The sequence below is a fragment of the Sinocyclocheilus anshuiensis genome, unplaced genomic scaffold (assembly GCF_001515605.1).
Source record: "Sinocyclocheilus anshuiensis isolate Anshui unplaced genomic scaffold, SAMN03320099.WGS_v1.1 scaffold429, whole genome shotgun sequence".
NCBI lineage: Eukaryota > Metazoa > Chordata > Actinopteri > Cypriniformes > Cyprinidae > Sinocyclocheilus > Sinocyclocheilus anshuiensis.
The window spans coordinates 273995-288428 of NW_015539859.1; the positions used below are offsets into that span (position 1 = coordinate 273995).

The 14434-nt window shown below is 37.9% G+C and overlaps 2 protein-coding genes across 5 annotated transcripts in view; both read left to right on the forward strand.

The window, feature by feature from the left end:
* The window catches only part of LOC107684874 (tafazzin-like), a 15048-nt gene continuing 614 nt past the window's right edge, over nucleotides 1-14434 (forward strand). The window contains exons 1-11 of one of the 4 annotated variants that reach the window (XM_016481245.1): nucleotides 7-59; nucleotides 566-679; nucleotides 2862-2990; nucleotides 3147-3192; nucleotides 3284-3369; nucleotides 3627-3707; nucleotides 3791-3832; nucleotides 3905-3967; nucleotides 4065-4117; nucleotides 4219-4296; nucleotides 4423-5203. In XM_016481245.1, coding sequence (XP_016336731.1) covers nucleotides 571-679; nucleotides 2862-2990; nucleotides 3147-3192; nucleotides 3284-3369; nucleotides 3627-3707; nucleotides 3791-3832; nucleotides 3905-3967; nucleotides 4065-4117; nucleotides 4219-4296; nucleotides 4423-4524 — 789 coding nt within the window. In that variant the 5' untranslated portion in view covers nucleotides 7-59; nucleotides 566-570 and the 3' untranslated portion in view covers nucleotides 4525-5203. Of the gene's footprint in view, nucleotides 60-565; nucleotides 680-2861; nucleotides 2991-3146; nucleotides 3193-3283; nucleotides 3370-3626; nucleotides 3708-3790; nucleotides 3999-4064; nucleotides 4118-4218; nucleotides 4297-4422; nucleotides 5204-14434 lie in introns of those variants that run through there. The other 3 variants (XM_016481244.1, XM_016481246.1, XM_016481247.1) reach the window with 3 other exon arrangements.
* Nucleotides 8390-14434, forward strand: part of LOC107684876 (V-type proton ATPase subunit S1-like) — a 20653-nt gene continuing 14608 nt past the window's right edge. The window contains exons 1-9 of the mRNA XM_016481249.1: nucleotides 8390-8508; nucleotides 8923-9049; nucleotides 9872-9946; nucleotides 10150-10340; nucleotides 11070-11107; nucleotides 11229-11314; nucleotides 11952-12214; nucleotides 13332-13382; nucleotides 13480-13717. Coding sequence (XP_016336735.1) covers nucleotides 8390-8508; nucleotides 8923-9049; nucleotides 9872-9946; nucleotides 10150-10340; nucleotides 11070-11107; nucleotides 11229-11314; nucleotides 11952-12214; nucleotides 13332-13382; nucleotides 13480-13717 — 1188 coding nt within the window. The remainder of the gene's footprint in view (nucleotides 8509-8922; nucleotides 9050-9871; nucleotides 9947-10149; nucleotides 10341-11069; nucleotides 11108-11228; nucleotides 11315-11951; nucleotides 12215-13331; nucleotides 13383-13479; nucleotides 13718-14434) is intronic.

The following is a 14434-nucleotide window of genomic DNA, read 5'->3' on the forward strand; positions in this document are numbered from 1 at the left end:
CGTGATGGTATAGCACTTCCGGTGCAGCTGCCTTCCTGCGCGCACGCACGGGACGGAAGGTGGGAGGGTTAAATATTTTAAAATTATACTTTTTACAATGAATCAAATTCACATTACAATTTAACGCTGTTGTTACAGAAATGTGGCGAATAAATAACTGCATCCATTAGTAAATTCAGTCATGCAATTAATTACTCTGTTTACAAAATCATTTGAAGTTTAAAATGAGGACGTTTCTAATTGTTTGACTTCTTAAGCGTCCAGCAGCTTTTACATGTCGTGTTTTTTCGTTGTGTTTTGTGTTTTCACACATCACGCTATTTCTCAATGTTGTGTAACTTGTGTCAACAGCTGCCACGCTGCTCCTCTGTTCTTATGTGGACATAAAGCTCTTGCTTATGCTTAACAAGTCTATCCCAAAATTATTACATGCTATATCTGATTCATCTGGAGCAGTTAAATACTCAGCAGCTGACCTGTATCACTGCCTATAGATATGTACGTTCCTAACAGATGAAAACCCGTTCAAATGTTAAAGTCTGTTCTGTTATGATATCTCATCAGTGCGAGATGGCCTCGGAGGTCACGTGGCCCTTCCCACAGTGCCCCCGCCTGGGCTGGAGAATATCCGGCAGAGTGGTCATGGGCATGGTGGGCTCATACAGCTACCTTTGGACCAGTGAGTCTGATGTCTCTCCACATCCACATTTTGAATAATGTGGACTAGTGTTGTAGTACTTGAGACCGGTCTTGGTCTTGAGACCATTTTTTGAAGTTCTTGTCTTAGTCTCGACTGCATTTGTCTTGGTTTTAGACTAAATCAGGGCTGTCCAAACTCGGTCCTGGAGGGCCGGTGTCCTGCAGAGTTTAGCTCCAACTCTAATTAAGCACACCTGAACCAGCTAATCAAGCTCTTTACTAGGCATAGGCTGTGTCTGAAATCGCCCCCTATACCCTCATTCACTATTCCCTATATTAGGTCACTAATTCAGTTCACTAGAAGGAGTGAATGAAAACGAGTAGTGAATTCGGACACTGAGTGCACCGGAAGGAATGCTGCTTTTGCATAGTTTGTGCTTGCTGTTTATTAATCATTTGAAACTAGCAAACTAGCAGCTCCAGTAGTAAGATTAAAGGATTCATCTTGAACTCTGTCACGGAAATTATGTATAAACCCTAATCAAACAATTTAATAATCAATTTACAATGAATGTATATCCGTGTTGTACACATTATGCTGTTTGCCATGGATGAGCGCTTTGTAAAAATGAACGGATTGATTATTCAGCTGCAGGCGCCATCTTCTGGCGAGATGCGGGAATTCATTCGGCGCGTGACTCTCGCGGTGCATTATGGGCATTCTCTAGCCGTTGAGCGTGCACCAGTTGTACACTCGTTTTTGCAGTGCATTGTGGGATTGAATGAGTGCACTCGAGAACGTCCAATATGGTTTCGGACACCACTAAAAATGGCTATTCCCTCAAATAGTGCCCTATTTAAGGGTATAGGGGGCGATTTCGGACACAGCCATAGAAACTTCCAGGCAGGTGTGTTAAACTCTGCAGGACACCGGCCCTCCAGGACCGAGTTTGGACAGTCCTGGACTAAATGGACTCAGGATTTTGTTTCAAGACCACAACTGTGGGGATATCACTAAATTGTCAATGCATTGTCTGATTTATTTGTTAACATAATTAATGATTGGATTTAAACTTCCTGCTTCAAATGCCATCAATAAATTATTTCTAATTGTATTTCTTTGGACACTGCTGTGCCCGGTAAGAACTTAATGGGGAATTGTCACAAATTTAAAATTAGAAATGGCCTAAAAACTTCAAAAAAGTACTTGTATGAGATCTATACAGTACAGTATTATAACAGATAATTAAGCAATAGGCCTCACAAGAGCAAGAGAGCTGTTTTCATAAATATGAGCATGATTGCAAACCATGATATTGATTTTATACAAATGTTCAACAAACAAGAAGTTAATGTTAACTGAATTACATTCGACCCTTTTTATTTATTTTTTTTGCTATTTCGGCAACGAAAATATTTCCAAACAAATCCATAGCACAAATGGGGCCCGTTCTTCGTACCTCACTTAACACATCTGAGATGATTTGAAAGCTGCCAGATCTTCTAATCCTGATAAATGATCGATCTCTGGCTAATTTGCTTCTTCAAACGAATTTGCAGATTTGATTAAAATATCTGGATAAAGTTGTGTAAGATTACTGCGTGTTCTCGTGTTCCCCGTAAAGGGCAGATGTATCGATACTCGAAACCACAATCAGCAATGCAGCGATTGGCTGGCGGCAAGAAAGCAACGTAATGACATCATATAATTAAAAAAGACACCTGACGAAACTTGACAAATTACTGGACCTTTATAAGGAAGCAGCCAAGCGAACAAAACTACATATTTGTTATAATAGATGAATGAAATGGGAAATTGTATTTATTTTATTTACATGATTCCCAATTATTTATATTCACGATTTCTTGTACAGGCTTTACATTTTTATTTCAATGTTGTAATTCGAGATTGATGTAATTTTATATTTGAAGCAGATTTGTTATGTGACCGCATTAATTAAAGTTTCTTTAGTATCTGCATCTCCTGCGCTCCATCAAGTCACTCCCATAGTAGCTGCCAGCACTCAAATTAATGCATGCCTCAGATTCACTGTATGTGTGTAAGACTCTAATACAATTATGCTGTGTCTATAATGTTATAGATTACACAACATTATAATATTATTTTTAAATGATTGTCCCTGGATTAGTAGAGTACTCTTGTAATGTGTACTATGAACTATGAAAGATGTAACCTATACCTAATTGATCTGATTCTGTAGATTATTTTAACTCTTTGGTGGTGCACAACCAGGATGTTTTGATGGACCTGGTTGATGAGCGTCCTCGGGACACGCCTCTTATCACAGTGTGCAATCACCAGTCCTGTATGGATGATCCACACATCTGGGGTAGGCAGAGCCTCAGATACCTGGTTTTGAGTTATAAAATCATGGCTCCAACAAAAAAATACACATTTAATATAACTGAGGTAACACATTTTAGAGTAGATTTGGCAGTAGATAATGTAAATGCATTTAAAGTGTTTGTGCACATTCTGATAACAGGAGTCCTGAAGCTCCGGCATCTGTGGAGCTTTAACAGGATGAGATGGTGAGTGAATGAAAGCAGAATCTGGAGACTCGTGTAAAAGTGTTTTGTCGCTTTATATCGTATCATATATTTGTTGTCTGTGTGTGCTCAGGACACCTGCTGCCTCTGACATCTGTTTCACAAGAGAACTGCACTCCAGCTTCTTCAGCAGAGGGAAATGTGTGCCTGTTGTTAGAGGTGAACTCATCTAATGCCACGCTTTTTCCCCATTTCCTCAGTCTGTTTTTTTTTTTTAATGATTAGACTAAATTAAACTAAATCAAACTGAATTTGATAAGGTTTTTACATTTTTTTTATTTTTTTTATTTTATTTAATCACTGTAGCTTAAACAGCAGAGCATATATATATATATATTGTGTGTGTGTGTGCGTGCGTGCGTGTGTGTTTTAAAGGGACACTTTATTGAATGCATTAAACTGTCCTATGTTTTTAGGAGATGGTGTATATCAGAAAGGAATGGATTTCCTCGTGGAAAGGCTGAATCAAGGGGAATGGGTTCACATATTTCCAGAGGGTACAGACAGCAGAGGACACTCATATTTTTAACATTTGTTTGTGGTACAAGTTAAAGGAAATATGGTACATTTCTCCTCCCAGGTAAAGTTAACATGACTGGAGAGTTCATGAGGATAAAATGGGGTAAGAGTTATGCTCCAATAATAAGATATAATTTGTTTTACCCTGTAAGTAAATCCTTCTATTCCTTGACAGGAATCGGGCGTTTGATTGCGGAGTGCACTCTTCACCCAATCATTTTACCCATGTGGCATATAGGTAAGTTATGCACGTTCAAATGACATAAGCTGTTACCATAGCACATAACTTCATGAATTAATATTTGAGCACTTGCTTATGTTCCATATTGTTTCAGGTATGAATAATGTTTTACCGAATCAAACACCATACATCCCTCGAGTAGGACAGGTCAATACATATTTTGCTTGTGTGATGTGTCATACCTGATATTTGTCAATGACACACTTACAGAACAGTTTTGACTCTGAGTGTACTTTTCTTTTGTGCAGCGAGTAACTGTTGTAGTTGGAAAGCCGTTCACAGTCAGACATCTGGTAAATGCCCTGAGAGCTGACAACACCGGTCCGGTAGGTGGTCATGTCAGCATGAGATGTGATGTCTTGAGTGTTTACAAAGATAATAATAATAATAGTAGTCTTCTTCGAGTAGTAGTAGTCTTACAGTATAGAGTACGACATTATTTTTCTCTACAGATGGAAATGCGGAAAACACTGACAGACTTTATTCAAGGGGAGTTCCTCAGTTTGAAAGCCCAGGCGGAGGCGCTTCATCACAGGATACGGAAACACTCGTGACCCATGGAGGGACGTTTTACAGGATAAAGGGCTATTCAGGACATTACCCATTAGCTAACCCGGGCCTTACAACTCAGCGTAGATACTGAGGAGAAACAATCATACAGATGACTACACCCAAAGAGGTTTACGGCATCCTTAAAATTATATCTGTGTGTGTCAGTTTGTTTATGTGTGGACAGTCAGACATGGGCTAAAGGAAAACATCTTTTGTTGTTGTAAATGGGTTACACCTACAGAGAAAGTAAATGCATTTTGAGCAGTGTGCAGGACCTCAGGAGATATCTTGTGTGCAAGTCAGTGACTGGAAATGCCTTGTAGACTGTGGAGCACGCCTTCATTCTCCCACAGGTTTTTTTTTTCTTTTCTTTTTTAATTGTACAAAATACTTGACCCATCAAAAAAGCATTAGTATTAAGAATGAAGTAACTCTTTTACATCCTAGCATGTCAGTGAGTCACTCTTTTTTTCTTTGTATTAAATTTCCTAAACATTTAACATGTTAAATTTGTATGCACAGGTGTCAAAGCTGGATCAGTGATTATCATGACAACAAAGCCAAATTCTTGATTTAATGTTGGACTGTTGAAGTATTTTTTTTTTTATTACAGATTGAGACATTTTAAATGGCAGATACTAATTGTTAGAGTTTTATATTTGATGCAGTATTTGACTGTAAACACAGAATACTTAATACAGAAATACTGTAAATACAGAAGCTGTACTCAATTATTTCTGGATGGGCCTATAGGCATTTGTGCCTATCCTACATGTAATTATTATTATTTGCCACGTCAACTGATGAAACGGACAGGATATGTAAAAATGTACTGATGTACTGTGATCTTTAAACAATATCATCAACATGATGGCATGAAAGACATTTGATCTGTTGTTCTTTAAAGAAGACACGGAGGACCTTTAGATTTCTGTCAAGAATATCTGTAGCCTATTGTATACAGTGGTGTGAAAAAGTGTTGGCCCCCTTCCTGATTTCTTATTTTTTTTGCATGTTTGTCACACTTTAATGTTTCAGATCATCAAACAAATTTAAATATTAGTCAAAGATAACACAAGTAAACACAACATGCAGTTTTTAAATGAAGGTTTTTATTATTAAGGGAAAACAAAATCCAAAACTACATGGCCCTGTGTGAAGAAGTGTTTGCCCCCCTGTTAAAACTGTGGGCTGTGGCATGACCTTAAAAAGGCGGTTCATGCTCGAAAACCCTCCAATGTGGCTGAATTACAACAATTTTGCATAGATGAGTGGACCAAAATTCCTCCACAGCGCTGTAACAGACTCATTGCAAGTTATCGCAAACGCTTGATTGCAGTTGTTGCTGCTAAGGGTGGCCCAACCAGTTATTAGGTTTAGGGGGCAAACTCTTTTTCACACAGGGCCATGTAGTTTTGGATTTTGTTTTCCCTTAATAATAAAAACCTTCATTTAAAAACTGCATGTTGTGTTCACTTGTGTTATCTTTTACTAATATTTAAATTTGTTTGATGATCTGAAACATTAAAGTGTGACAAACATGCAAAAAAAATAAGAAATCAGGAAATCTTTTTCACACCACTGTATATTTCTCCAATAATAAAAACATAATAATAACACTGTCCTGAACAGTAATCTGAATACAAGTCAAATAAACATTTGATTCACATTTTCACCATATTTGCGATACACACAATATACTTTGAAATCCAGTGATTGGAAGTTCAGTTCAGCAATAGTGAGGAGAGAGATTTTTTATTTAAATCGTTCATATGCCCGTTCACATTTTCATCACTTTCTATTTAACATTTAGTCGTTGTATGAACATGCCTTTTAACGGATTATATCAAATATGTTTTTACAAATGACAGCTTAGCAACTTTTTTTAAAAGGATTTTTCATTTTTAACAACAGATCAAATGTATATACATATTCAGTATAATCTTATATAAACATGGCCATCTATACATACAATTCTCTGGTAACGCTTTAGAATAGGGAACGCTTATCCACTATTAACTACGACTTTTTCCTCAATAAACTCCTAATTTGCTGCTTATTAATAGTTCGTAAGGTAGTTGTTAAGTTTAGGTATTGGGCAGGATTAGGGATGTAGAATAAGGCATTAATATGTGCTTAATTAGTACTAATAAATGGCTACTAATCTGGTAATATGCATGATAATAAGCAACTAGTTAAGAGACCCTAAAATAAAGTGTTACCAATTTTCTTTATCTAGCTGTACCAGCACCTGTCACCTAAAAATACATATATACATGTGAACCTATATTCAAAGATACCGAATATTGTAAATAATACAGAGCAATCACCCACCCACCTCTCCCCGTCTGCTTGATACGCACCGCATGGGGAAAACAGCTCAAACTAAATCAGTTATTGGTGAAATGGTCCTTGGATCTCATTCAGTTTGAGTCAGACTCTCCATGTCTCTTCTGCCTCCAGGTACCTTATGAATGGTTTCCATGTCTCAGCAAACTGATGTCTCTTGTTCTGTAAATGGAACCATATACTGTATGTTCTAAATGGAGTGTTTTTGTAAGTTCATTAAGCCAAAGCTGCAGTGTTATTTTGTCACTGCATTTTTTCTTAATGTTATACTTCATGACGTTACAAGACCAAAGGCGTATAGTTTCTAAATCCAACCAACTGCTAAAAATATGCAAGTGTGCAGAACATGGAACTTAAACGGAGAGAAGGATAAAATCCATAAATGTCACTTTTATTACAATTAATTTTGAAAACAGCACAGTAACAAATGACAGCAACAAGAAGCAAAATAAAACAGAAGACAGAAAGTGAAGGGTGGAACTGAAGGAATTAACTTATACAAAAAAGAACAACTAAAAGCAAGGAAAGAGTTACAAACGGATGGTGTTTAAAGCTTATTTGTCCATAGACAGTTTAATAATGCTCAAGTTCTTTCATAAAACTAAAAGAGGTCCGAGATATGAATATTTGGATCTGTGAAGCAAATTTGGAAGGTGAAGCAAAACTCAGTTTGCCAATCAAACAAATTAAGCGAAATCAGTCATAAAGAATTAAAGCAACAACAACAGTATGGAAAATTATTTTGGAGACATGGGAAACTGAAAATGACCTAAACATTTGTTATGAGAATAATACATTCAGAATTAAATAATTGACTGACTAACAGAATATTTTTGATCAAACCAACTCTGAAAATAATATAGATTTTTTTCCTATAAATATTACAATTATGCCAAGTAATACAAAAAATGGAAATACACTTTTATAAAGACACTAGAGTTGTATTCTTTCCTCAGGTAAGATCCTATCAGGAGACACCATAGAAAGAGAGGTCATTTCTGACACAATTTGCTAATTACATTTCATCCTCTAAAGATTTGAAAAGCTTACATTAAGGTTGTATCCAAAAATAAATAGCATGTGAAGACAGAAGCAAGATAACACAGAAAGCGTCTGAAAACTCTTCCGAAACAGGTGTTCTTTACTGCAAACCTGTCAGAGCTTTATTTTTCCACCGTGACCTTTAGAATTTCACATAGTAAGCAGTTACAGAATGTGATTGCTGAAAGAAAAGAAAATCAGTTTTAATCTGTTTAGGGAATAAAAATAAACTTTTCTCAGTAAACCTATTGATAAAGACATTATAGAAGAAGAACAAAGCAAATAGCTTTACAGCTTCATACGTCATTGATTCATCACGCCGAAGGTGCCCGGTTATGACGTCACGACTCATCTGCGCCGAAGGTGGCCGGTTATGACGTCACGACTCATCTGCGCCGAAGGTGGCCGGTTATGACGTCACGACTCATCTGCGCCGAAGGTGGCCGGTTATGACGTAACGACTCAGCTGCGCCCAAGATGGCTGCTCTGAGGAAGGTCTCCGGTTACACCGGGATGATTTTGTTTTGTTTTCTGTGTGCGATCGCGACAGCGAAAAGCGAGGAGCAAGTCCCTCTGGTCGCCTGGGCGAGTGATGGGTAAAGACTGGTAGTATATGAGTGTAGTCATGGAGATTTGATGGCGACAGTTAGCTTTGGCAGTTTGCTAGCTGAATGAGACGGTCGCTGTCCAGTCCTGAAAACCCGTGGAAACACTTCAGTATGAGCGTTAAACATTTAAATTCTCTGATAAGCCGCACATGTTTAGGGATCTAACTCTATATGCATCTACAAGCTTCAGAGTGTTTACTCCAGATAGGAGTGCTGCGCGGTGATGGCTATCTCGAAAGCTAGTGAACTGTCAAGGCAGCACTTCGGCCGCCAAGATGTTTACTAGAATCTGCGTTTGCGTGTTTGTCAAAGTTATACTCCTGATGGTCATGGTATGGGTTTGCCTTAGAATCATGATATGTGTTTTTCTAGACCTGTGCTCTTATAATGTGTTGTGTGTAGGTGTGCCTTGTCTCCTGTGAATGCTCCATCAGCGGGTCACACTGTGTCTGTGGAGGAGCTGGAGTCGCACCTGAACACAGCGCTGAGCACTGCACCGCGTAATCTGCTGCTCTTCCTGCAGGATAAAGTATGCACTATTCATAACAAACAGATTTATATCGTTTGCTTTAGTGTGCCAATGGGGAATTATTTGTGCAGCTCAACTGCTTTTTGTGGCACATCATTACTGTTTTGTCTTTCCCACAGAATTGAATGACTATAAGAATTGAACCCCAGGAGGGTGGCGATATTAGTGCAGGACACACACACTCACACACACACACACACACACACACACACACATGTATATATATATATATATATATATAACACAGCTGGACTCAAATGAAGGTGTAGAACCATCTCAAGGATGATCAGAAGAAATGGACAGCACCTGAGTTAAATATATGAGTGTAACAGCAAAGGGTCTGAATACTTAGGACCATGTGATATTTCAGTTTTTCTTTTTTAATAAATCTGCAAAAATGTCAACAATTCTGTGTTTTTCTGTCAATATGGGGTGCTGTGTGTACATTAATGAGGAAAAAAAAGTAACTTAAATGATTTTAGCAAATGGCTGCAATATAACAAAGAGTGAAAAATTTAAGGGGGTCTGAATACTTTCCGTACCCACTGTATATTCGTGAATGCATACTTATCATCAATATAAAAGACAAAAATACAAAAATAAATGAAAACAAAAGAAAGAAAATAAAGCGAAACAGACAGACAGCAATAGAGACAGAGAGAGATAGTATAATTATCACAATATCACAAATAGATGCACATTTCTAAATGAATTACTGCTAGCATTCCTGATGAGTTTTACTGAAGACAACAATCTGAAGTGCCATAAGGCTAGTTGAGGTAGTGCGAATCTTATTGTTTGAATTCTCTGTGTTTCATTCAGTTGAGTGTTGATGACTTCACATTGTATGGAGGAGTATTTGGAAACAAACAGGATAGTGTCTTCCAAAAGCTTGAGGTATGTTTTTGATGTCTTTTCCATCTGTCACTGCTTATGATACGTATTACTTCTTATGTTTTTGACTTTAGTTATCTTAAAGGAAGTTGTTAATAATATTAACTGAGATTTCAGTTTTTTTTACTTTGAAAAGTGCTTGTTAGCGCAAAGATTCAAAAGCAGCTCTCAGGTTTTGTTGATGTATGACTGTGGCATGTTCGCAGGCGGCTCTGCTGTCCTCCTCCTCCTTATGGTTGCCATCGGTATCATCGTCCGCCACTGCTTTGGTTTCTACACTGCTCCAGAACCAGATTTATGCGGCTCCTCTCTACATGAACCCAGACACGCTTGCTCAACTGCGCCTCAATGCTTCTGTTGCTGCCTTACTGGTCTTCCGCCTCCCTTACAGCGGCGGGTAATCAAATCTCTGACACTGGCTGGAGTTCAGAATGAAATCAATACTGTACACTGAGTACAGTTTTTCTTTAAATACTATGTGAACTAATACATTATGCAATTGGATGTTCCAAACAGTATTATGCTACATTGCCACATTAATGCAATTCAGTGAGTGCCTTCCAGTTATCGTCTAAAAAAATATTTTTTGTTTTATTTATTTATTTTTACATTAAGTTTATTATATTATAATAATATTATATAAGTCTTTTGCCAGTGCAGGGTAGTGTCACTAAAGTGGTTTATGCTGTCAATGCTGAAATGCATGAAGAAGATATAAATAGATTTCTCTTCTATTAACACCTTCTGCAACCAATGATGGAAATAAGCACATATCAAACTCTGTGGGACATTTATGGGATCTCACTATATTTTAAGGCAATAGGATATGCACATACTTTGTAACAGAAAGGATTTATTACAGCACTGACATGAGGTTAAATGCATGAACTAATAATTAATACTAAATGATAATAAAACCATTAATTGTAGCCAGTGTATGTTACCTTAATTACTTTGGATATAGTGAGTGAACGATAGAGAAAGAGATAAAGTGTCTTATGAAATCCATATAGTAAAGAGCATGAGAGAGGCAGAGCTGAAAAATGAGAAAAATCCAAGAACAGACTTTTTTTAAAACCTTAAAAGGAACTCTTGATCTTATGAGGACTGTGTCTTTTTCTTGCAGTGATATGATGTCTACTAAAGAAGTGCTCAGCGGAAACGGTACGTGTCCTATTTCAAAAGTGTTGTGCTCTAACAATTATTATTATTGTAAAACAAGCTAAGATGCTAATACAATGAAGTGTTTTCCTGCAAATGAATGGCATTATGTTGTTTGCTGTAGATGAGGTGATTGGTCAGGTGCTGAGCATCATGAAAGCTCAGTCTGTGCCGTATACCGCAGTGTTTACTTCACTTTGGCCCTCAAGGGTAAGACTTCTCTGCAACTATCCTGTATGCACGTACACACCTTCAGGTAGGGTGGGTAGTGTGACCAAAATCTTATTTTAGAATATGAGTAATTTTAGATTACTGTACTGGTATACACGGCAGTCATTTTATTATTATTGGAAATTCAACTGAAAATGGTTTATATGCTAATAATAAATTCCTTACTTTAGTTAAATACTTTTCATGTGTCTCAGTTGATTTATTTTTTTTATTTGAAATAAATTAAATGACTTAATGGAACGCTAACAAAAACTTTAAAGCTTAGCACGTAACACATTAAGTAGCGCTTGAACACGAAAGAGTAAAACCAGTAAAACTAATCATTTAAAAGGAAAAGTTTCCCACTGTAATATCAAGTTCAATGAGTCACATTTGAAAATTTGCCCACATAAAATGGACAGATTTGAATTCAAAAGAGATTAATTTGTCAACTACCAAAATAGTTTTTACAGGTGCTCGTGATGTGCACTGAGACTCTGCATCTGACAGGCAGGGAGTGCTTTTCTGGAGGACTGCATGCGTACAATACCTGTGACTGCACAGCTGTTGAATTCTTTAATGTTTAATGTGTTTAACGTGAGCACAGTAAATTGAAGGTGGCTTGTGTTTGTCTCAGGTGATAGAGGAGGTGTCTCCAGCTGTGCAGTCTGTTTGGTCACGATCCCTATTGCAGTCCCGTCGTGAGGAGCCTACCGCTACGAACCCGCCTTTGGAGTTTAAGGAGAAGGGCTCCACCTGCATCCTCTTGTGGGCGGAGAAGCTGGTGGTCAGCCAGTATCGCTCAGGAAAGTGGGAGAGGCATGACCTTGCCCCCACAACCTTCGGTGAAGGTGTGGAACCCAACCTGTCTGGATCATCCTGCAATGAGACGCACTCCCGGTAAATAGTGCTCAACTTCATGTGAGGTTTAAGTTAAAGGGACCATTTTCTACGGTATTTGATTTTTCCCCCGATATTATCCACTTCTAATGTTAGTTTCAGGACAGTCATTATCTCATTATCATTAATGTTGACAATTTTCCACCCCTTTTTGAGAATTAGATGAAATTACTGCTTTTATGATGATTGCTAACCATATGAAAATAGTAACAGTGCCCCACCATACTAAATAGCCATTGACATGTAAATCTAACCAATCGCATTCTTATTTGCACTGTGAGAGTTGGCCTTCAAGGTTTGGACCATTCACAGTAGAGCAAAGAAGGGGGCTTTAAATTGCTCTCTATACTCTTGTATAGTACACTGTTTGATAGGGGTGTGAATCTTTAGGCACCTCATGATCTGGTTCAGATTCTGGCAAAAATAATTCTTAACATAATTGAATGCATTCACACTAATGCAGTGATCTGTTTGCACATATCAGATGTTTCGTCCTGTCCTTAAGACATAAATTACTATGTTTACATTTATTTTGTATCAGACGCAATTGTGAATGTGGAGATTCAAGTGCATTAAACCGCAAGTTACGCACAGCTGCTTGCTGTGAGCGTCCTGTCTCTAGTGCACACAAGTGCACTTGTGCATATGCAAAAACAATAATATTCTGTCGTACGGCTCGCTAGTCTAGTGCAAGTAGTTGTGCAAGTAGTCCATTCCCTCTTCTTGTCAGAAGCTTGTTCATATTCACTTGTTTTCATTTACACATTTAGTAGACTATATTAGTGGAATAATGTAGGGAATAGTAAATGAGGGTATAGGGGTCAATTTTTGAGACAGCAGGGGTTACACTGTGTCTGCGCTGGACCAGACTGTTTACACTAGATGCGTGATGCAGTGATGCTCCGACATTGAATCAGTGCCCCTTTCTATTTCTCACATACTCCATGGAATTGCGATACTTATGACAACAGGAAAAATGGATTGGAACTTTCGCTTTGATGCATTCAGTAGGCAGCATGGCACGACAACGGTGTAGTAGACAATTAAAGTGTTATGCAATTAACGTATAAATGTATATGTTGGCAGTTCATAACCACAGTTTTCTCTTGAAATACAGGTTGGTTCTGAATTATAAAGACGTCTTGAATTATCATTCTTTTAAACTCATGTAAGTGTCTTATTTTCTCATTTACACACACACACACAATCTCTGTGTTCTATATCTCTCTGTGTTGGGCTTGAACTGTGTTCTGTATTCTCCTCAGTTTTGTAATGAACCGCCGTCACTATAAGGTTTCTGCCCGCCATTGGTTCACCATGGATCTGGTTCATCTGGAGTATGATGGGAAAACTGCCACGTTCAATGCCAGCCGTTACATCTATGCCCCGGCTGAGTACTCGTACCGCTGTGAGTCCGTGAGCAGTTCTCGCTACCCTCAGCTGTCACCCCACTCAGACAAGGACAATGCCAATGACTGGCAGATCTCTTTTGATGACTTCCAGGTAGGTTCTGAAACAATGAAACCAAAGACAACTAGACTTCATGGTTCCTATGGTCTAAAGTCTCTAGTAAACATTTTCTATATTAAAATAAACATTTTATTGTTATGCTCAGCTTAATTTTTTTTTTTATTTATTAGAAATTGCTTTTTGTGAGTGCAATCTACTGTATATAGAATGATTTTTTTTTTTTTATTATTTACACCCAGTAATCTCGACTGGAAAAGTAATAAGCCATGGGGAGTCTGAAGTGTGCTTTGCACACATAGGCAGGCAACATAACCAAAATTTAAAGGTCACATATTTTACACCTTTCTGGAGTTTTATTTTAAGTCTTGATGTCCTTAAGAATATATATTTGCGGTATAAGTACCAAAAACCATCTCAATATATTTTTACAGCTCCTCTCTCAGGAGCTCTGCAAAGAACAGGTCCTCTGCTCGCGTACAGTGCTGAATAGCCAACAATAAAGCTAGAGCTTCCTTCTCTATGGTACTATAGTTCTTCTGACATCTATTGAACTTCTTTGAAAAGTAGCTCACTGAATGTTCGATACCAGCATCATCGGCCTGTGTCAGCACCGCGCCAGCACCATTGGCACTTGCATCCACCTGCAGACTGAAAGCAGCAGCAAAATTCGGAGCTTGGAGAACTGGAGCATTGCACAATAGATCTTTAGCAGAACAAAAAGCAAAATCACAAACTTCGTTCCACATAAAT